At 38.7% G+C, this 22,563-nt stretch overlaps 1 protein-coding gene across 3 annotated transcripts in view; it reads left to right on the top strand.

Moving 5' to 3' along the window:
* LOC110974872 (G-patch domain and KOW motifs-containing protein-like) overlaps positions 1 to 18,612 on the top strand; it is a 41,537-nt gene extending 22,925 nt beyond the window's left edge. For all 3 annotated transcript variants that reach the window (XM_022226788.2, XM_022226791.2, XM_087135819.1), the window contains 5 exons: positions 1,348 to 1,480; positions 9,596 to 9,926; positions 11,354 to 11,556; positions 12,204 to 12,289; positions 14,677 to 18,612. In XM_022226788.2, the coding sequence (XP_022082480.2) occupies positions 1,348 to 1,480; positions 9,596 to 9,926; positions 11,354 to 11,556; positions 12,204 to 12,289; positions 14,677 to 14,817 (894 nt within the window). In that variant the 3' untranslated portion in view covers positions 14,818 to 18,612. The remainder of the gene's footprint in view (positions 1 to 1,347; positions 1,481 to 9,595; positions 9,927 to 11,353; positions 11,557 to 12,203; positions 12,290 to 14,676) is intronic.
* The last annotated feature ends 3,951 nt before the right edge of the window (positions 18,613 to 22,563 follow it).

The raw sequence follows: 22,563 nt of genomic DNA, 5'->3' as shown, positions 1-22,563 counted from the left end.
GTCTTTCAGATTTTATGCTAATGAGTATTTTCATATTCATGAACAAAACAAGAAAGTCTATAAATGTACACAAAAATGTCAAAAATGTTGCTGGGCAAAAGTTTCTCTTCTTTGCTAATTTACTGGGTAAGCGGACACCAGTGGTTTTCCCAGCAATGTTTTCAGGAAGTAAATTCTGGGAACACATTTTAATACAAAACCTATGCAATCAATAAATGTCTTCCCAGGATAACATCTCCACAACAGTGCCCTCACTTGTCTTGGAAAGCATGGATAACATTGCACCTTTCAGAGCATTAAACCTTACATGTACATGCAAGTAAAGGGAGTGGCAAGTTCCTCAAAATATGGACCATTAGATAAAGTTCAACTTTGGGGGTTTATTTTTCCTGAAGTGAACAGCAGTGAATTAATTCCCAATGTCTGATGAAATGTGGGAAGTCATGGTTTATATCTGGAGCAATGCTGACCATGCCCATCTTTCAACTTAATCAGAATTGAAGTCTCGAACGTCAGCATTTTTTGGATGTGAACAACCTGTTGAAATTCTGGCCAATAAAAGTTACTGGGGAATGATACTCCCCGCTGTTATTTTACACAGATTTATATGTGATGAAAGGTGATAACATTTACACATATTAAAACCATAATCTCGATATTAAAAATAGCTCTCACTAATAATTGTTAATTTTAATTTCATTTTCAGCGGGGATATCTCCAAACTAAGAGGCAATATGACCATTGCACTTGGAATTTTCAAGCACTGCATATGACAGCATTTTCAGCATTCTTGAATGTTATGCATATTTTGTCAAAATTCTCGAGTGTCGTCAAAACTCCGTCAGATATTACTTTCGCAACGAACATATAACATATTGTACTCATTACATGTTTTTGATGCAACCAAAACTTAAAGATTATTGTCTGTGATTGAAAGGTATAAGACCTGGCAGATATGCTGGTATAGGGAGAGTGATTATAAACGGTAAAAGGATGAAGAGAGCCAAACTTTTCTCATTATTTTCCGTCAATTTTCATGGCTTATATTTTTTCAAGTTATTTCTTAGCTGCTTTAGAATACATCAGTTTAAAAATACTCTGAATTTTCCTTGTTAATGAGAGAAGTTTTGACATCAAGTCCTCTGGTACAAACACTTTGACGTAAAACTTACGTTTCAGCTCTTTGCTAGCTATTTTCAGCTTTAATTTTAAGTGGCCACTTACACCCTGGAACTTTGTGTGTAATTTTTAGGAAAAATAGAAATGGTGTTAAATGACAGGGTAGCTCTAGTTTCATTGCTTCCAATGCTAACAGCTAAATATTATTAAAAACTTGCTTTGTTGTAGATTGAGGGAGTAGATGAGGATAATGCTCGTCTGGTCATCAAGCTGGCACTCAGTGGCCAAGCAGTAACTCTCAGTCAATATAATGTGACGATTGTTGAGAAGGAGGAATACAAGCGATTCTCAAAAGACATAAGTAAGTAACTTTCTGTTTCCTTAAACTGCATGTCATGAGTAGTTTGAATATTAATGCAGCCTTCTTCAACTGAGTAATCATGCAAAGATTGGGGCACATTTTTCTCTCCACAAGAAGTTCTAATGGGGTAACTTTATACATGTACCCCACCAGCCAAGCAAAGGAACATACAGTTTCTGCCTTGCCCATTTGGTGTACATGTATTTGTGTGCATGCTTGATGGTGTACCAACTTTGCATACCTTGTGTGGACCCCTGAACAGATGAGGCCCAAATAATACAGCTTGTGGGAACCTCATATGAGTTACATGTAAGTCTGGTTTAAACAAGGTTACTCCCTTTCTGGAAACAGTTGAATTGACATTTTTGTGGTAAAGGTGTGTCTGTTCCAAAGGGAAAAGAATGAAGGAATGTCCACAATACTAGTACCAGTAGGTGGAGTAAAGTAATGTACGTGTTTGATGTGGACAGGTCTACACCACGTTGGGGGAAGGAACACCACTGATAAAATCTCTGAATACATGTAGGACTGCTGTATAATGCAGGAATATCTTACTTGAAAGAAAGTACATAAAAGCCTCAGTCAGTCTGTAAAATATTTCTGCCAATGCGATCATATTTTCACCATACAGTTGCCATTTGCCTAGGAAATACCCTACAAGTATACATATGTAAGGGTGTGTGTGTACGTACATGTACGTTCATGAATATTCAGCGCACATACATGTAGCGATTAATGGTGTAGTTCTGTCAAATCTGTGCACAATTAAGTACTTACCATGTATATTATTACATGTACTAATTCCCCATAAGTTTTACTGTAGACTAAGATCAAAAGTTATTGCTGCCTTTTTTACAAGCGAAAATATTTTTCCCTTTAGGGTCAATTGATTACTAAACTTTCATGAAAGTGCTGGTGCCTAGATTTTTGCCCATTAGGAGCCAATGGCTACCAAATAATTGTTTTCTGTTGAAAGGGTTGTTCACATGTAGGTTTTGCAAGTTTTATGTGGACTAAAGCAGGAGCACACATTACAAGGCTACCCTCTTTATTGAAACAAATTTAAGAGGTAATTTTGGGTTATGGTTTATTTAAACCAGAATAAAAAATTCCGTGTTCACATAACCCCCCCAATTGAGTATTTTCACAGCATTGTTTTTTCACGTAACAGTAAAGTAATTCCCACACTAGAGGCCATTTAACTACAGACAAATCTCGGATGCAGGTTGGACACATGGTTGAAAACAGCTAAAGATTCGCATGTGACAATTTTCAACCTGGCATCAACTCTGTTTCCACTCCAGTCTCCATTGTTGACTTTATCCCAAGTTAACTCAACCGTGCTATGGACCAGGGTTGAGAGTTTTCAACCCAAGTTGATACTCTTTTTCCTGGGTTGAAATCATTGTAAAGAAAACCGGGCTGAGTTTGCCATTGGTAGAGTGTCATCTCATGGAAATATTTTTGTTGTCTTGGCATACATGTACATAATACTATCACTAGATTGGCTTGCAAAAATTCATGACGTCTTGATGGCTTGATGCTTCTGGCAGAAAATGTATAGCCTTCTTACCACATGGCCATTCTGAAGTTGTCATGCTTTCTTTTCTCAAGTTCTATGTCTCCGCAGATGTATAAAATAGCAAAAGAACAATTATTGGTGAATGTCAAACAGCAGCAATTGCATTCAAGGTTGATCATTGTGATGTCATGCACATTACAAGACAACCCTACTTGCTCCTGCTTAAGAGTCGTGGCTGCATTGTACATTGTGAATTGTTGATACTCATTGCCGGGTTACATGTAAATGCGGGGTTGAAACTTAAATGTTTAAATTAGGGCAGACATGGGTTTGCCCAGGGTTTAGTTTAACTGGGGTTGAGCAGCTCCAGTGTGAAACGGCTTTTAGGTACATGTACATGTAGGTAGTGTACAGTAAAGATCATACAGTGCTGTATAATGGCGAAAGATGGGGAACTCTGCCAAAAAGGTGTAATCACCATGGGCACCATTCCAGGAAGCAATACCCGTGCCCAGTGGATGTTTTCAAAGGGGCAGGCACCCAGGGCGCACACCAGGGTATGTCAGCAAAAATGTCATCTTTGTCACTGTCCGGCAATTTACTGTCAATGTTAACTGTGTTTAGGCCTATGAGAATGAAATTTTGTGTTAAATATACATGTGGATGTAAGATATTCTTGTTGATCGCTATTTGTATGTGTGCCATTGGTTGGTGTTACTTTATTAAAAAAAAAACACAATCAAAATAAAAATAGATGGAAGCAGTGATGCACATCTCGTGGAGGTATCATTAGAGAATAGGGAGTCTTCAAACATTTTTTTCTTTCAAGAAGATTGCTCACTTGTGCCCGTCTCCTCCAAATTTTCTGTCCTGATGAAAATATGTGTAAATGAAGACAATGGGAATGGACTTGTCTTGTAGTGCCATTTGATATAACAATTGTTACTGTCAGTGTTTACTAATTGACAACTGCGGGGAGGATTTTTTTGCATCAGATCTCGCAGGAGTCATTTAAGGAATTTGTTATTTTTGTTTTAATTAAATATTTAACGTAGACTGTTTTTCACTAAATACTATAATGATATTATGAACCCTTATTCAATCTGTTTCGTGAACAAAATAACCAAGAATGAGTCACTTTGTTACAAAGGGCCGGATGTTATTCCTCCTAATGTTGTGGCTTATGTACATGTACATCTCAAGTACTTTGTCCAAACTTTGCTTGCTCAAATGCGTGCCCACGCGAATTACAACATTTTAAGCATATTCACGGGGAAATTATCCATTTTGCACTGCTGTGCGACGCAACTCCATATGCCATTCTTAAGAATGTGAAACTCCTCATGCCAGTTTTCAAAACATCTCAAAGAGTGACTTTAGTCATTTAAAACACAAATTTCCACTTTCAGGTTCATAAAAATGATTATTTGGGGATAATCAGGTAGACTGCGTACATTTTGTGGACATTTGGTTGGCTACTAGTGCAAATCCAGGGGAGTGGAACTCATTAAATGTTTGAAGTCAAAATGTTTGTAGCAGATAACTTTATCCCAAAACTTCTTTCAACAACATAGAAGATTCAGTATATTTTTCAACAGAAAGTGCCATACATGTACCTTGGTAATTTCTGTCTGGTTTAACAGTTTAACAGTTCCATTGCAGCACTATTAAAAGCCATCTGTGATGACTCATAATGAATCAGTGACCACTGCATGTCACAGTGGAGTGAGCAACCTTATGTGATTTGAACTCATTAGTTTAAGTCTGAGGTGGCTCCAATCACTCTTTTGTTTTGTTTCATTTTAGGGTGAATGAACTCGAGCACTTAGTACAGTTTAAGTTCTCCTTTTTGGCACATTTCTGTGTTATTTCCTTAAAAGTAGTGTTTGTATCAGTCTCGGAATTTGGTGTGGAGGGCCATCCCTGATTCAAAGAAGTGCTTCAAAGCTTAATGTCATTGTGATATCCTCAGGTACTGGTATCAAATTATAGGGAGTTTAAAAACATGGACTGTGGAATAAACTGGGTCAACTTTTTATGGAGTTTGATAGATACCAAAATCTTATGGGTGCAAGTGAAACAAAATGGAGGGGTAGTCACAGAATACTTACTCAGAACACATAGGTAAGTGTAGTTCTGTATAAGAAAGCCTGTCAGTGACCATATCATCTAATTTTGGCATGTGGAGACCACTGTTGTACAGTGCAGTGGAGGCAGAGAAGGATTCATTCTATGGCCAGCTCTACTGAGTGAAATTCCCAAGCATGAGGACAAATTGCTAATAAGCAGCTTGAACACACAGACTGACAATAACAGACAAGGGTTGGAACATTTAATTAGACCACATGGAATATCATGACAAACCAACCACAATGGCTAACATACTCCTGTTTTGCAACATTGTGTGCTTACCAACAATAAAATTGGTTGAATCTGAGGTACATGTACTTTCATAATATAACCAACTTAGTTACACAAATATAAATGCAATGCAAAAATGCATCTTGAAACGGCCGGCCAGCCGACCCCGGCAAGCTCTCTGGTTGAGTGGTTAAGACGTCTGCACTAGTAAGCAGGAGGTCGTGGGTTTGAGTCCCACCCAAGTAAGTTTGTGAATTTTTTGCAAACTCTTGGACAAGCACTGAGCACACAGTGTTTATCAATACAGTCGAACCTCGATATTAAGAGCTCCTTTGGACTTGGCAAATTACCTTGTTATAACAGGAACCTTGTATTATTAGGAGTGAAAACAATGAAAAACAAAGGATTGGGACCTAAAATTTCCTTGTTATAAGCAGAATCTTGTATTAACAGTGCTTTTATTACAAAGTTCGACTGTATATACATTGGGTAAGGCCACCCATTATATAAATTAACATCTCCCCAACGCAAAAATACATCTCGAAAAAGAATTCAATCTAGCAAGCATGTCACGTTATTTCTGATGATGTCATATCGATATCTGGTTTGTTGAAAAACCTTGATCTGCTCAGGAGATACATGTATGTCAAAAACATTGTTAAAATAAGAGTAGTTGTTTCTGAAAAACTTATTTTGGCCCCTCCCCAAGACCTGGGCATGGCACTAGTGAATAAATCTTGAGGCTGATGGGGGTAAAATAGACATCTGTATTCATGATACCACATTTTGTTTATAATATGTATCCTTTCTATAGTGCTCATTGGAATGTGGGCCTCCACTGGTTCCGTAGACAAGTGCATGTGTGAACAGTGTTACCGAGAGGAGAAAAGTTTTGCTAAAAGGGAGGGGAGGGAGTCTGGTGGTCTTAACCCAAAGTAATCAATCACGCATACATACTATAGACAATGGATCAAACTCAAAAGGGTGTGCCTAACTACAAAAGAAACTCTAGAACATATACTACAGGTAGTTACGTAATTACAACAAAAGCAAAACTGGCATTTACAAAAAACCATGGCATCCCTGGAGAGCGAGGAACATTCATGGCGAGCGAGGGCGCATTGACTAAATTGAAAGGGAGCACTCCAAATATAGAGGACACACCTCAAAATACCAGGTATGGGACCATTGATGACACTTCGGCGACCTGTCACAAACGTTTGATGTGATCAGTACATGGGCCTTTTTTCCCCTTACTACGTAAAGATGATTGTGATCAGCTTATGAGTTGACAACTTTGCTCAAGGTGCCTAAGTTTATTATTTAATAGCAAGACAGGGGAAAGCATCATTTATTTGGAAAAGATCTGGGAGCCATGCCTTCTTTCCTTGGATGGGAAGCCTATGCATGTGACTGCTGACAGTTTACATTTCTACAATCCTGGACAAAATACATGTAGTTGGAACACCTCGTGGGAAGCAAAGTGAAAAGATCCCCGTCTCCCGCGTTCAATGTTGCTGTCATTTATTGGACCAAGATTGGGCCCAGCTTACCCAATTAGAAACAACATTGACGGGGCTAGTGGGAGGCATGTTCCAATGAGATTTGTCCAGGATTGTCTGTAAAAAATCTGCCTATTACATTGTACCTGTGATTGCTTGTGTACACGGTGGGTATGTTTATTGTGCGTTATCCAACTATCTCCTCCAGGCTAAGCTGCACGTTGTCCTTGTTGAGGAGGGAAATCATTGGTGGTTGGCAGGAGAAAGCAAGGCAAGCATTTCCCAAGATGGTCTTTTGTGGGGGTTCATTTCCCCCGAAAACTGGACCTATACTCAATATTTGCGAATACCGTCCAGAAGAGGGTGCAGATATTCGTGATTAGCCCTTTCTGATACAGACGCACTTGTCTATATCAGAATCCCAATCAATTCATAGTGCATCTTATGGTCCTGTCTGAAACATGCATCAATCCACCTTCCAATTCAAGGAACGCGTTGTCCTCTCTTGTCACATACTTCAATGTAGTATAATAGTTTCAGTGAACAGATGAAAAGTTCACCTGGATAACAGTCGTTATTTATTCCATTCCATAACCACCTAATGCTTACAGTATCACATGGCAGCGCCCTAAACAGCAATGCGGCAAACCCCCCGCCCTGCCATGTGACACAGACCCACATGCATCACACCCACTTTCTGCTGAGAAACTCAAACAATCCTGGACAAAATAATTTGAACACCTTGTGGGAAGCACGGTGAAAAGATCCCCCTCTCCCCATTCAATGTTACCGTCATTTATTGGACCAAGATTGGGCCCAACTTACCCAATGGAAAACAACATTGACATTGGGCGAGGGGAGGCATGTTCCAACGAGATTTGTCCAGGATTGTAGTAATCACTGCCATAAACAATTTACATGTATGCTTCATCGGTTTTCTCAAGGAAACAACGTTCTTATAAGAAAACATGTTTTCTCTTAAACAAATTGAAAGGAACAATCCCCACTTTATAGTTAATCCAGATGGTGTAGAGCAAAGGAGCCTTCTTGACACACAAAAAATACTTCACCTCACTCATTTTGCTCACACTGCAATTCAAGTGAAACTTAATTTCTGCATCAACAACTATATCTGCCAATTTCTTGCTTATGAACAGACTGCTGATGAACTCAACAGAAATGAGCACATTGCAATCAGTTACTACATTCATAGGGGGATACATGTACATGTAGTTACTGAAAACCTGAGGTGTATGTGTGTAAACAATCATTTGTTTTAAGATCAAAAGGAAGCCAAGATGCATCTTTTGTTGCCATTTGAATGGAAGTGTTGTATATCTATTTCTTCCAATACCAAGTTATAAATTGGATAAAAGGTTATATTTCCAAGTCTTGGGTTTGTGAAACGGGTGTATGCAGATTTCACATTATGGAACTTCCATTTAACAAGAGGACAATGTACTTTACCAATTATGAATTTATTTAAAAACTTAGTCCAATGATAATGGGCCACTGTCATGCTAGCCACTTTCAGGGAGGAATCTTATAAACATATAAATTTGAAGGTGGATTCAGGTTTTTACAATTGAGATTACTTTCATGCTCATCAAACAAAACCAGACTAAATTCAATTACAACTTTCAAACAGGAGTGTGGTCATCCTTCGCATGGGCTTAGCATCAAAACATTACTTAAAAGTTCATGCTTCATATGCTTGTTCCACAAAAGGGCCTACTCATAAAGTCTTCGGACATGTTAGAACTTTCTCTGAGTTAATGTATCTTTATGTTTATTTCTTGCAGTGATACATGTACTCATGAAAATTATGACTTAGAGTGGCTACCCTGAGTCATTGTACAGTATGTTTACAGTTCAGTGTTTCTTGCCGTGTCATGTATTTTGCCAATACAGCATAAGCAGTATGAGTATATCAATGACCGCACCAAACAAGGACCATTGCATTTTTCAGTTGAGCTTGTCACATCTTTATGAATAGCATCTTCCGTGCAATCTCTACTGGGCTAAAATCCAATCCAGAGGAGTGTCCATCAGTTGCACTCTGCTGCCATCAGCTGCTAACGTGTATTCACTAAAAAAATTTTTTTTTTTAAAACTATGTTGTCAATGCCAGTTGGCTATAGAGGTTTTTCACATGATGTAGCATGACAGGCAGAGGCATTTAAGGAAGCACACCGTGTCCATGGAGGCACGTGCATTTTTGAATTAGTGCATTTCTATTGGTGATATCGTGTATACCAGAATGTTGAGAGACTTCAAAGGCACGTTTCAGTCCACATCTGTGTAAATTGAACTCTGAATGTCAAAAATCATGTGACTGAAAATCGTCTATACCAACATATGCAGCCGCAATTGTCAACAATATATGTGACCATAAATAAAATACATCAAACTTGATCATGAGTTGTCTCCAAGAGGCAGTATAGCCACCTAACAGGGCATCTTATGTGAACATTTTCTGAGTTTGGACTCCATTTTGTCGAATGTTTTGCTGGAATCACACAGGTTCTCTTCCTTGACTGTCTGCGTCTTGGCATCTTGCATGCTGTTGGCATTGGTGACGACCATATGGAAACCAGGCTTAACTTAAACAAGTATCAATTTCTCTAGCTATTCTTTTCTGACTCCCATCGCATACAAAGATTGCACCACCTCTTACCAATCAGTAGGTAATCAGATCTGTTACATAAATGTCATATCTTTCCTTTTCAGGTCATTTTAGTAAAGGATGGGAGAAGAGTCAAGGCAAAGGATCCCAGAGAGATTACAGACAGAGTGAATATCGAAGCAGTAAGGACAAGGACTCCAATAAATACAGAACTAGTAATCATAATAAAACAAGTGATAGTCCTGGAGAGAGATATGGAGACAGCAGTGTGAAAGGAAAAGACAGTGGGAGTCCTAGAAATGGTCATCCAGGGGAAGACAAGATGAGTGACTGGAATCATAAGGATAAGCCCTTTGAAACACAGTACAGTGACAGGAAGGAGAGAAGCCTGGAGAGATGTGGAAAAAGGAGAAAAATTGATAAGACTTCAAGGAGGTGAGTGCAAAAAGTAGTGCTATGATTAATTCTTTAGTACAAGTGAATCACAAGACAACTACTATTATTATTGTTCACAATATATAGTGCCTTATTCCCAGAGGCTCTGGTGCTTTACAATCAATTCAAATGAAATATTTAAATATACATATAGATATTAACCACTCCCTGCCGGGGCATTTTTCAATGTTGATAATGGTTGGGCGTGATATTTATCATTTTTTTTCTGTTTTCAAAATTCTTTAAAAATTCCTATCTTCATGTACCAGACACCTACAAACACGTGAAGGCATGTCTGGTGTCCACTCTAACCCGACAGACAAAATCTATTGACACCTGAGTATTTCAGCCAGGTCTGCAGCGTTGTAAAAAGAGCCCAGATTGTGTGGTGCCACGTAATATTCTTTTGTTCACGAACCTGGTTCAGTGCGCTGCTGACCTCTTTTCAATAGGGGCCAGATTAGCATGCAGCAGTGCTGTGTGGCTCATCGCTGCGGTGGTGGAGCGCTTTTGTCCCCGGTGGTAATCCGCTCGCTCTAAATGCCCCAAACCGTGGTATACTGTTTCAAAACAAGACTGGTTTATCTCCACTTTTGAGAGCGAAAAAATGTGGGTAATGCCCAGCAGCGTGGTCTTTTGTTACAAGGCACTGTTCCCTTTGTCCGAGTTTGGAGACCCCAGCCACACGTATAAAGCATACGTTTCCAGATCCGGGATCCCCAGCAGGATGTGGTTAAAGACAATATGTTAAAAGTGGTGAGTTGTACTCAGACCCACTCCAAATAACACACACAACTACATGTACTCCCACACCATAGTTGTGGCGACATACACTCGACATTTCACCTATTTTGTGTGGACTGAAAACATTGTGGGGACTCAGAAATGTCCTCACAACTCAGTTCAAATCTCCCTAACAAAAGAACTTGTCCCCTGAATGCAGTGAATGCCTACCCTCCATACAAGCCATGCAGTCGCAAGACAATTCAAAGTCTTTTCAGTCAAACTGACTCAAAGGCACTTCTTTGTCACTGCTCATCTTCTGTAACCCTTGACCAGCTTGCGATTTGACCTCTGATGCATGGTTGGCTCAAGTCTGACTTGTGCACAAGTTCTTATTGAGCTCCTGAAAAAGACAATATTTGCAGGCCACAATGAACATATTTATTCACTAAAGAGTGACTGTGTGCCAGCCATGCAGCTAAAGAAAGTTTGTAAGAAGCAAAATATTCAATTTTGAGGAGGGAATGTTTGGCATGATAGTGTTTCATCTACTTTTGAAAGTTTTCAGAGGAATGATCTCTTTTTAAGTGAGCAACTATGGCAACAGTTATGTTGTAACTTAAGTTTTGTTTTCTTGATGTACATGTATAATGTATACAAAATTATGATGTATATAATTTGTTCATAAATTTTTGCTTCTGCAGTGAAATTATCAATAGTGGTGATACCCATATTGGGAATGCAGAGTCCAAGTACCAAACCTGTTGGCTTAGGCCTGATCTGAGGGTGCGTTTCATTGACAGAGAGTACAAGAAGGGCAGATACTACAATAGCAAAGTCTGTATTGTGGATGTTGTGGCACATGGAATTTGTACTTGTCAGAGTGAAAATGGCAGGATTTTAGAAGGCGAGTAACTGTTGTGTGGTTTTAACTGTAACAAAGACCATCCTAATAAAAAGGTTTTTTATTTGGGGTGGCTATTTCAATTACAGATTTGTACATATGCATTTACATACATGGGTAGGCCTTCCATGGACAATTTCTTTCATAAGAAAGGTCAGAACCCATAAAATTTTGGTCCCCATAACATTTTGGTGCCCAAAACACTATTTCAACATTTGCATTGTCCCCATAACCTGGTAACAAGAATGTGTTCACATGTAATGTTCACCTACATGTATACCTGAATTGTAAGTCCCTTTCTTGTAGTTTCTGGTCTTAATTCACATGTCATTCAAAGTCTCATCCCTGCAGCAAAAATAATCAACATAAGATTCGAAAAACCTCACTTTTCCTTTTGTAACAGTGAAGCTTTTGGGAACCTCCAGGAGCACTTTCACGTGATCATTTTTGTATGTTTGTTGTAATTTCCAGGTGAATATTTTCTTTAGATTTTCAAATAAAATTCCAAAGAAGCAATGACTTTTGGGAATGGAAAGTAATATTTAAAACAGTCAAGAGGATAAGGCCTAAGCTAGGTGGCATTTGTAGGCTTCATCAAAACACCTGTATACCAAGTGAAAGATGATAACCACAGTATTTGTCTTTTACAGATATTGAACAAGGCATGGTAGAGACATTAATACCAAAGACGGAGATGGCCTGTGTCATGATTGTTGCTGGAAAATACAGTGGACAGGTACATGTATAGAGGGTGTTTACCCCAAACGCAAGCCAACAGTAATATTTACTTTCTCTTATACCTTAGAATGTTATTTATTCAAATCTGAAGGTTTCATTTAAATTCAGTAATGTGTTGTGGAGGAATTAAAAGGCTATGTTTACTCCATTTACCACCCTAGACTAACACATGAGCTCATTTAAAGAGACACAGAGGACACTGAACAGGATTAAAATCTTTCCATAAACAAACAGGATTATGAAATGTGACAAGTACAAAAATATCAGCTCCTTGTTACCAGACTGCATAAGATCAGCCGAAGTTGTTTTCTCAGAAAAAAAAAAAATTGAAATCTGAAACTGCCAAATCTGAAACTGCACAATTAATTAATTTGAAATAACCTTTGCCTTTTGGAATGAGCATCAGTTTTATCAAGTTTAAAACGAGAAAGAAATTGCAACGAAGTAAAGAACTTAGTTGTGTGATAATGTAGGATTTGGATTAAGTGATTGCATACACTTGCAAGATAAATTTTGTAAATTTCTGTCAGACAGAACAAAGTTGAGCTTTGTTAACATAACTTGAAATATCTCTGCAACACAACAGGAGCTTCAAATGAAGTTTGCAGCATTGAGTAGAAATTGTAAATGTTCCTTTTTGGTTGCATGTTTTGGGGGATACCCTGCATTCTCTTCCAGTGAGCCGGTAACGTATTTTAACAGAGCATGTCTCACGAAATGTTTAATGGCCATTTTGAGAACATCATCATGTATGCACAAGAACAGCTCTTTCAGGGCAGCAAAGCAAATGGTAGAAAAGTGTGTGGGTGTGTGGGGGGTGATTACATGTATATTGGTTATTCCTCCAGGTCAAAGTGTGTGGGTGTGTGGGGGGGGGATTGGATCTCTCATCCCCCAGAATTTCCACCCATAATGATGACAGTAGCTTTGGCATTCATGGGAGTTTTTTTGTTATTTGTTTGTTGAGCTGTGTTTATGCACTATAACAATAACATACATCATGTACATGTAGGCAGATAGGTTCTGCATGTCATGTGTGGCCATGGTGGTTTGGTATTTCTTGACTGTTTGTGTTCAGCGCACTCTTCACTCTTACACACAAATTTGTGCATGGTTCGTCAACTCCGTGCCAAGCCCATTTTCCTTTGAGCATGGAGGAATTTTTAATGATGGGTTTTGCCCATTATGAGGAATTTAATAAAAAATCACTATCTTGATTGCTGGAGTTGGATGGCTGGTCTGAGTCCCATTCAACAGTGGCAGGCTTATTGCAAACTATTAAAAGATGTTCAAATTTTACAACTCTGCGACACAAAATACATCTTGTGACATGGAGGAAGGCAAACTCCTGCATGCTTTCAATAAAGTCCATTCAAAGGGAAATCAGCTCTGCGTGGAGAACACTTAGAAATTTGTGCAAATGCAAAGATTGCACGGGACATGAATTGCATGACTTCAAAGCTGTAATGAAATATCAAGTCAGAACTCAATTTTGATAAGTTTGATAATGGTACCAACTGTTTACTTTAAGGGACTTGTGTATAGAATTTGTAGAATTTGTGCCTTAAAGTTAAAAATTATTAAGGCTCTGGCCTATTAAAGTTATTTAAGTCAAAGTAATTCAGAAGGCTGTAGGCATGTAAGAGGCCAAACCTTGGAGCATAATTTGTCGGAGCATAATTTGTAAATCTGGGTCAAGAACAAGGCACAGCTGATCTGAATAACAAATACAGTGTTAACCAATGCCTACTTGTTGCTAAGATTAAGTTGAAACTTGTCCAGAGTACACTTGTCTGAAACCAAAATTTTATTGGATCCACCCGAGTTGCTCTCAATTCATTTGGTTCGGCATGATTCTAGAACACCCATCTGAAACGGGTGTAAGTTTCCATACGAATCCATACATGTATGAGTACTGTTGATGTCAATTCAAATCACTGAGCACCATTAATTTTACAATTAGGTACAGTTACATTATTGGGTCACCATTAAGCACCATTCAGTCATCATATAAAACCACAGACACCATTTAGTAACTAGTAAATACCAATGGTTTTTATGGTTACAGTTAAGCTACATTACCATTGTGTACCAGTGATTTGTTAAGGGGTGTCTTGACTTGCCAAAGAGTGTGTGCGTGCTCAAGTAAAGACAAATGCTGTCATCAAAATTGCCGAGAAAATGACTTTTTAAAATATATATGAACCTGCCATATTTGTAATTAAATAGGAGATGGGTTACTCATTCCTCTTTAATATTTGACTTTGAACCGTCAAAATAGGAAAGAGTGGAATGTGACTTTATGCTCATTTTGTCATGATGGGTCACACATGTGCTGTATTTGTACATAGCAAGTTGTTAAAATGATTTTCCTTTTTTTTTCAGTTGGGGTCTTTGGTGAAGAGAGACAAAGCCAAAGCAAAAGCTGATGTCCAACTTCTGAGAGATCGGAACCAGATTAAAAGACTGGACTTTGATGACATATGTGAATATGCTGGCAATATACACAATGAGGAAGATTACTAGGTTGTTCAAGAAGCTGTTAATTAGGAGACAGTGAGAACCAGAGGCTTTGTTTTTATGTTATCAAAATTTGTAAATAATACGCTGAGTGCATGAAGTTGGAGTTTATTGTGCAAGCCCCTTCCCTGTTCCACCATTGTTTGAAGAGCTGATGACTGCTTGGGACAGACCTCCATGGACAGTGGTAAGAGATGATACAGCATGCTTCATCTGGAACTGATGAACAAGTTCATTCCTACATTACAGGTGTATGTATGTGGAATGTATTTGGTATTAGTTGTTTTTTCTTTGGGGGGGTGCAGATACTCCACCCATTTTCTCTGCTGTCATTTCAGTGTACTTTTTTGTTGAGGATTGAGTTTTTCTGCTGATGTTTTGCAATAATTTTGAGAAAAATTAAACAAGTCATACTAATCTGGAAGAATGTCCACTTTTGCAAAACAGGCAGGCTAAGAATGTCAACTTTTCCCATTGGGTGTGCCAACTGAAAAAGTTTTAACTATAAACGTATACATGTAAGTGTGTTCAGTAAGTGGAAAAAAAAATCTGGTCGTATTGAATCAAAATACATGTACATGTAGGTGATCTGAAAACAGATATCTTTGTAAATGTGCATGCCAAGTTTTGAAAAGTTTGGTCAGGGGATATATACTGTACATATACATGTCGGAGTTGTACTCAACCAAGCCAAAGATGCACAGGAGGAATTATGCTACAAAATGCTGTTTAGGTATGAAAACAAATTTGTGGGTGTACTGTAGTTTTTATGAAAAGTAATCAAGAACCGTCACATCTGCTGTATTTTCATGAGATGAAGAATAAGAAAGAGTGTTACAGAAGTAAGGAAATGCACAAATATCGAAGCAGGCAACTAACTGCTAATTATTTCTCTGCCTGCATCCTCCAAAAGTTCATATTAGAGTACCTGTATTTGACAATATGCACAGGAGCTGTTAGGTTATGAAAAGGTTCTGTGTGTATTGTAATTATGAAAATAAATTCTGAAATTTGCATTCAAACTTTTCTCTGTGGAATATTAAAAAAGTTTTATATTTTGACCGAAAAGGTCACACAAAGTATATAGAAATGCAGTCTTCAAGAATTCCACACTGCAGTCTCCCCACCTTTTTTGTTCAGATACTAGAACAATTTTACATGTACATGTATCTTCTGCTCCTGAATAGAAATGGTATCACTCCTTGTACCGTGGGCTGTGTTAATGTACCCCTCCTCTACTGATAAACAGTCACAAGGTTGTAGCATTGTTCAGGTTCATGAAACATCTATGAGCAGCTTTTTCTTGCGAAAAGTCATCACCAGTGTTCAGGTATTAGTTGATTGGAGGGCCTGGTTAAATACTCCTTACAAATGTGTTTATTTTACCAAAACAAACAATGCAGTCTTGTATATATATTTGAGTTGTTCTTGTGAGAAGGTCTGTGCTGAAATTACCTGTGTATAGGGTCTCTAGAATTTATTTCTTGTGGGTTAATTGGATATGACATAATATACAATAACTGGATAAATCCCTTCCATTTGAGTGGTGGAAAGTTGATAACGTATCATCGAGTTATTCATTTTATTCAATGGTACCCGTTTAACTTCATTTCACTTGACCGATTCCTGCCCCAATTCATATACATGTATCTCATTCCGACTAAGGAAGAGTAAAATAATATGTGGATGGAAACTAGTCTAACATTGCACAGTACTGTCAGTGGGTACCTCTTTGGACATGAATCTATTACACAAAGTGACGGACACAAATACATGAGCGGGACCTGTTTGTTCTAATAGAAGAGGGTTTATGCAAGTATTGTATAAAACAATTAAGTGCATTTATCTGTCACCTCATGAAAGTATTCTTGTAGTACTCAGCTGAGACTCATGATCAAGAGCTGAATCTCAAAGGTCTGGTTCACCATCATTTTGCTCTGTACATGACAGGCATGCAAGGATCATACGTGCACACAGTGGACTGTCAAGAAGCTTTCCAAGACAGTTAAGATGTGTGCATTTTCTGAAGCAGTCATTGAACTGCTGCACAGGGGTTAGTACATGTATGCTTGTGTGAACTTCACCCATAATAGGATCAGAAATATCTTACTCAAAGTAGTATTATGTTTCTGTAATTTTCAATAGTTTAGTCATGATCTTTTCACTGCATCACTCAAGTTTATCTGGAATGGCCAAACTTGGGACTTGGAAGGTGTGCACTTCTGCCGTTTGTTCATTGCAGCCGAGGATAACATCAGGATATAAGCTGGTCCCAAATGAGGTGTAGACACCAGGTATAGATGTTGTCCAGTAGGACCACTATGTGGGGATGTACTATGTAGCTGTACATATGAATATTATTTTTGTTGGTCTATGAAGGATCAAGGTGACCACAGCTGTATTGCATATGGTACACTTGACAAAACTGACTGTGAAGGGATATGCAAAGCTTGATGAGAACAAACATCCATTTCCGATGTTTTCATTATTTTGAAAATGTGGGCATAAAAAAGCTTTATGTGATACAGAACCCCCCACCAATTTGCTTTGTCATTTTCTGCCACCAAGTAAACCCTCATTACAATTTAGCTGTGCCAGGACAGTACTTTGCAGCAACACTGCTGAAAACTGAATGCAAGAAAATCAGCGAGGTAAATAACCCTCATGGTTAAGGGAGTAATGAGACAGTTCAGGGGGTCAGTATACCTACATGTATCTATGCACATGTATTTAGCACACTAATTGGACTATTGCAGGGTTGGAGGACCAAAAAAACCCTTGGAGAAGAAAAAAGAAAAATTTAACCCTAACACCTAGGGTGTAATCCAAGCAAATTGGTGGGGGGTTCTGTATCACATAAGTCGTTGAAATCAGAGGATGTGGGACTAGTAAGGTTAATTGAATCCATTTTTTAAAAAACACTGTCGCGAATAAGTAATGCCAATTTTTTTTCATTTTGTTGTTTGCCTGAAATGGCATTGTTTGGAGTCAACAGGTTCCTAATTCAACAAATAAAATGTTGGCTTTATTGTGGAGCTTTTCTCCATGCTCTGAGAAATGCACAGTTTATTTCATCAAGTTCTGTGAATTCCGGGTGTTCCTGGCGAACATTGCATTTTATGTTATTTTAATCAGGCCAGCAACTCTAACCCGTTGAAACTGGATACCTGGTTATCCATTTGTTGAGTGGCAATTATTAAACTATATTGGGTAAATTTAAGATGAGTTAGTCCCCTGTAACTGGCGGTTAGACCCTCCCGGGTTGCTATTTCAATATGTACGCATATGTTGCAGATTACGTGGAGTTGTCATTGATCTTGGGTAAAAGCAAAGGCTGTTGTAGCATTTTTATTTCATGAAGGAATAATGTAGCCCAGTACTCTTGGATAACCAAGTTCTCTGCCAAATATTGAACTGGTTAAGATGGTCCAAAGCTATTAATTTACATTAAAAGATACCGCAACAAAGTTAACTGTGCGCCACCTGCGAGCATAACCGATCACACTCCTTAATGTCTTTGAATTCATTTTTGCCTGAGAGCACTCTGCAGGTATTTAAGACTGGTGCGCGCACACATTGGGGTGTTGGTCATTCTCTCGGTTTGTTTGTAGCCACTTTTTTTACGTTGGGGTAGTTTTTCGTTAGCCGTGCCCTCTGCTCCAGCCTTGTGCTTCCACTGGTCTTATTACCTGCAAGTGTTGCCCAATATTGTAATTCATGTACATGTACTTTTGCTAATTTGTAATTTGCTTTGTGTAATTTCAATACTAAAATTTGGGAGGCATCCCTGAAGTTTGTCTAGTTGCTGTGTGCTTTCCTTGGTTGTTTATTTGTATTCGTGTTCCCATTCTTTGGCCTGCCTGCCTTATTATAATACATGCACAAACGTAAGACTGCAAAAGAAAATAATGGACAATTACTATATAAATACTAGGCCACGCAGACTTGTACTCGAAAAAAAATTGAGCATTTTTTTAAAGAGTTCTCCTAAACTGGTTCTTGGTTTGTTTTAAATTGATTTTGTAATCATATTTTGTGGTTGTCCATCAATTTCAAATAGCCGTTGTTCTCTGCCTTGTCCCCTCCGAGTCATAACCGGTTGAAAATTTGACAGTGAAGTTGATGCTCACATTAAAAAATGAACTTGACCACAAAACTGAGAAAGAACACGATTTGAAAGGACTCACAAGATTGTACGGTTATTGTTGAAAAAGAAGATTTAAGCGTATAATTTTTATTCTCTGTACAAGCAGAGAAGTACCATACGACCACCTCAGATTGCAATATAGGTTGAATCATTTCAATGAGAGAATGATATTATTCGCCTTATTCTCATCACTGGTGGCCATGGTGAGCTTAAAAATCATCAAAAAGGGTAACAAAACATTCCAGACAAACCCCTATTCACAGAGGGAGCATCTCAGATTGAAAACTTAACCAAGACATCATTATTGCTCAGTTTTGATGCAATAGATTCTTCAGCAATGCTACAGACCTCCAAGCAGGGTAGCCTGGCCACACAACAGACAGACAGGACATGACAAGACAAACTAACGAAAACACACATTCGTGTAAGCATGTTGACTGAAAAGACGAACGGCAACAGGAAGTGAATTTCAAACAGCAACCGCCATGAAAAACTACGGTAGAAGATTAAAGGACGGAAACAGGAAGAAAAGAACGAAGTCTGTGGAAACACGCACCCATGAAACTGAACGCGCTATTCACAAAAGCATATTGCATGATCTGAAAACCAATATTTAATACTGACCGTGCAGTTCGTGCCTGACGCGCTACTGACTGTGGTAGTCTTGGTTTCAAGACGTCTGTTACTGTCGATGTTACTTTGGTGTAATTCACGTTTTTCGCGCTATCAATTTTGCCAATCAACAGAGGGCACTATGGACCAAGACCCACGCCGTCCGCGTAATATTTCAAGGAGGGGCCGGTTAAAATGGGGCGCCCTGTATGAATTTTAGGGGCCGTCCAAAGTTTTTAACATTTCCAAAGTAGTACACAGAGTACTATTTTTCAATAGAGGGGATCTTGAAAAGTACTCTGAAGGGCGAGTTGACCTACAATCGCTATATGTACTGAGCTGAGAGACGTGATTGTGCTGATCGGCTTGGCACGAGTATGTACACTACATGTAGGCTTAATGGCTTAATAGTACTTCTTGAACTCCATGGTTGAATCATGACCACTGGTCAGCGGCGGGCCGGTCTGTGCTACGGTGTCGCGGCTGGCCGTGAGTACGATGCATGCAAACCTGGCTTTTACTCTCCACTGAATCCAGCTTTCAGCACGCAACTGTGGTGAATACGTTAAGGCTTGCTTTTTCTTGAAGTTTCATATTTTACAATTGAATGAGAATACTTCTGAAAAATCAACATTTCACAGGATCCAAAAAGCAGCCCACGACCCCTCCTCCTTCGTACGCTTTGTACGACCGTGAAAATGTTGAAAAATTTATTTTATTATTTATATTATTTACGTTAGATTTTATTTTTTTGTTGAGTACTTATAAAGTCATGAATACGGGCGTTTCACAATAGTGCACCTCCAAGAGTCTGCAACGCGTTGACCAACCACAGTGCACGAAATCTTTCGACCCAATGCGCGTTTGGAAATGGTCGACAAATTTCACGCGTTTTGATTGGCCAACGCGTTGCAAACTCTTGGAGGAGCACTATTGTGAATCGCCAGCTTATAAAAGCAAGACCCCCAACGCATGCGTGTTACTCAAAGAGACGCGGACGTCGTTGAAGCTGTCAATGGTATAGCGGCTTTTATTTTTACCGTGCCGAAAGTTTGTGAACAAACCTATGGAAGACTATCTTTTTTGTTAAAATGGCTGAATGGTCGAACTGAACATAATAGGTTAGGCTTCTGTACAAAGTGTACAAGGCTCACTGCAGCTGGCGATTTAGCACGACCAAACCTGACGGCATCATCGTTGTATCAAAGAAAGGTTTCTATCCCTTATACTGACCTTGTGCTTTGTAAACAATTTTTAATACAAAATTGTTTTTTTTTTTGTTGCTTTGTATTTATTTGGGATTGCCGACTGAATTTTATTTTACTTCTTTGTAACAGAATGTAGGCCCACAAGTTTCCGTGTTATGGCAAAACAGGGAATATTCTTTATAATTTTAAGTTCTTGCACTTCATACCCTGTCAACTTGATTTTTCCTTGGGGGGGTCAAGAATGTCTTGAAACACCCTTCAGTTTCTGTTTATATGAAAGGTATCTGTCAGAAATCTACCAGTGAAATGTAAAGGACATTCCTTTCTGCCATGCCTGAGGATCGGATCTAATCTCAGTGGCGTGGCCACGGGGGGTACGTGCCCCCCATTCCTGGTGCCCCCACTAAAAAAAAGTGATGAATAGATATTGAACAAGGCTAACAACAGCTTGCCCCCCCTGCCCGCACCACTGAAAGCTGAAAGCATACGATGCTTTGTGCCCCCTGTAAAATCCAAGCTATGCCACTGGTTAGTCTGGCCAAATGTTCTGCACACTGCGGTACCACAGAGCAGCATATCCTCCTCGTGTTTCAGTTCTTGTGAAAGAAAATTCCTATTCTAAAAAAAATCAGAGAAGCCCGCTGAGAATACGCGCATAAAGCGACAAAAACCAGACAAGCACTTGCTGAACGCTAACACTCGGTCTCACTGAATGTTCAAGCTTTCCTCGGTGATTACATGCGACATGAACACGCTTGCACTCTTTAAGTTTGTTCCTCGTGTACCTTAACCTTTGAACAGTAATCGAATGTTGTACACTGAAATTATTGAATATTTTTCCTGGCATTCTTCCGTAGGTAGCGCTTTGTTCATAAACTTTCGGCACGGTAAAAAAAGCTGCCACTTTACACGTACATATACTTCTGATAGCAAAACGATGTCCGTATCACGAATGCTAATCACGCTTAGTAACACGTAACCTCTGCATGTGCAAGGGTCTTGGTATTGTAACGAAATTTGACTTTGCGCACCACACGTCTGGTGATGCATGCTATTTCTAGAAACTCGTTTTTAAAGCACGCGCGTTGAGCGCGCGGACAGCACGTTTGTTCGTGTTCTCTTTGTCCCATAAACGGAAAGTAAGCATGTGAAAAAGTCACAATTACCACCAGATTATTCGCTGATGATTGCCTGCCTGTTCAATGAGGTATGCTAATGATGAAAATGCTCTTCAAAAACACCTTGATATACCTGCTACTATGGTTGAGTGGTCGCAAAAATATTAGTAACAATAACAATAATAATCTTTTTATAAAGCGCCTTCCATTAAAATCATCTCAGAGCACTGTACAACAATATACACTACAAACTATAACACCCAATTGGCCCTAATTAAAAATCACTACATATTGCAAACTGCAGAGATCAATTTAATAAAACCACGACTATTTAAAAATCAACATAACTTATATTTACAAATAGGTCATTTGGGAGACATTTTGTGGTGCATTTTTCAGCATTAGGGAGACATTGGCTTTTAGGGAGACATTTCAGTGTCTCCCTATTTTCAAACTACCAGAAGGAGGCCGAATTTTACCGTCCAAATTTTGAGAGATGATAAATTAGGGTCTAAAAGGAAAACATACAAAGTTTGGTTAAGATCAGATTAGGGAATATTGAATTATGGGACAGTACAGTTGGAATTCTTATGGGAATGTCTCCCTAATGACCCATTAGCGGTAGTTATTATTTCACTTATAACTTATCTTAAATAAATATGTTTTA

Source organism: Acanthaster planci, linkage group LG04 (genome assembly GCF_054643075.1).
Source record: "Acanthaster planci isolate LZ-2023a linkage group LG04, COTS_SCS, whole genome shotgun sequence".
In the NCBI taxonomy this organism is placed as follows: Eukaryota; Metazoa; Echinodermata; class Asteroidea; order Valvatida; family Acanthasteridae; genus Acanthaster; species Acanthaster planci.
This window is presented reverse-complemented; position numbering and strand designations above follow the sequence as displayed.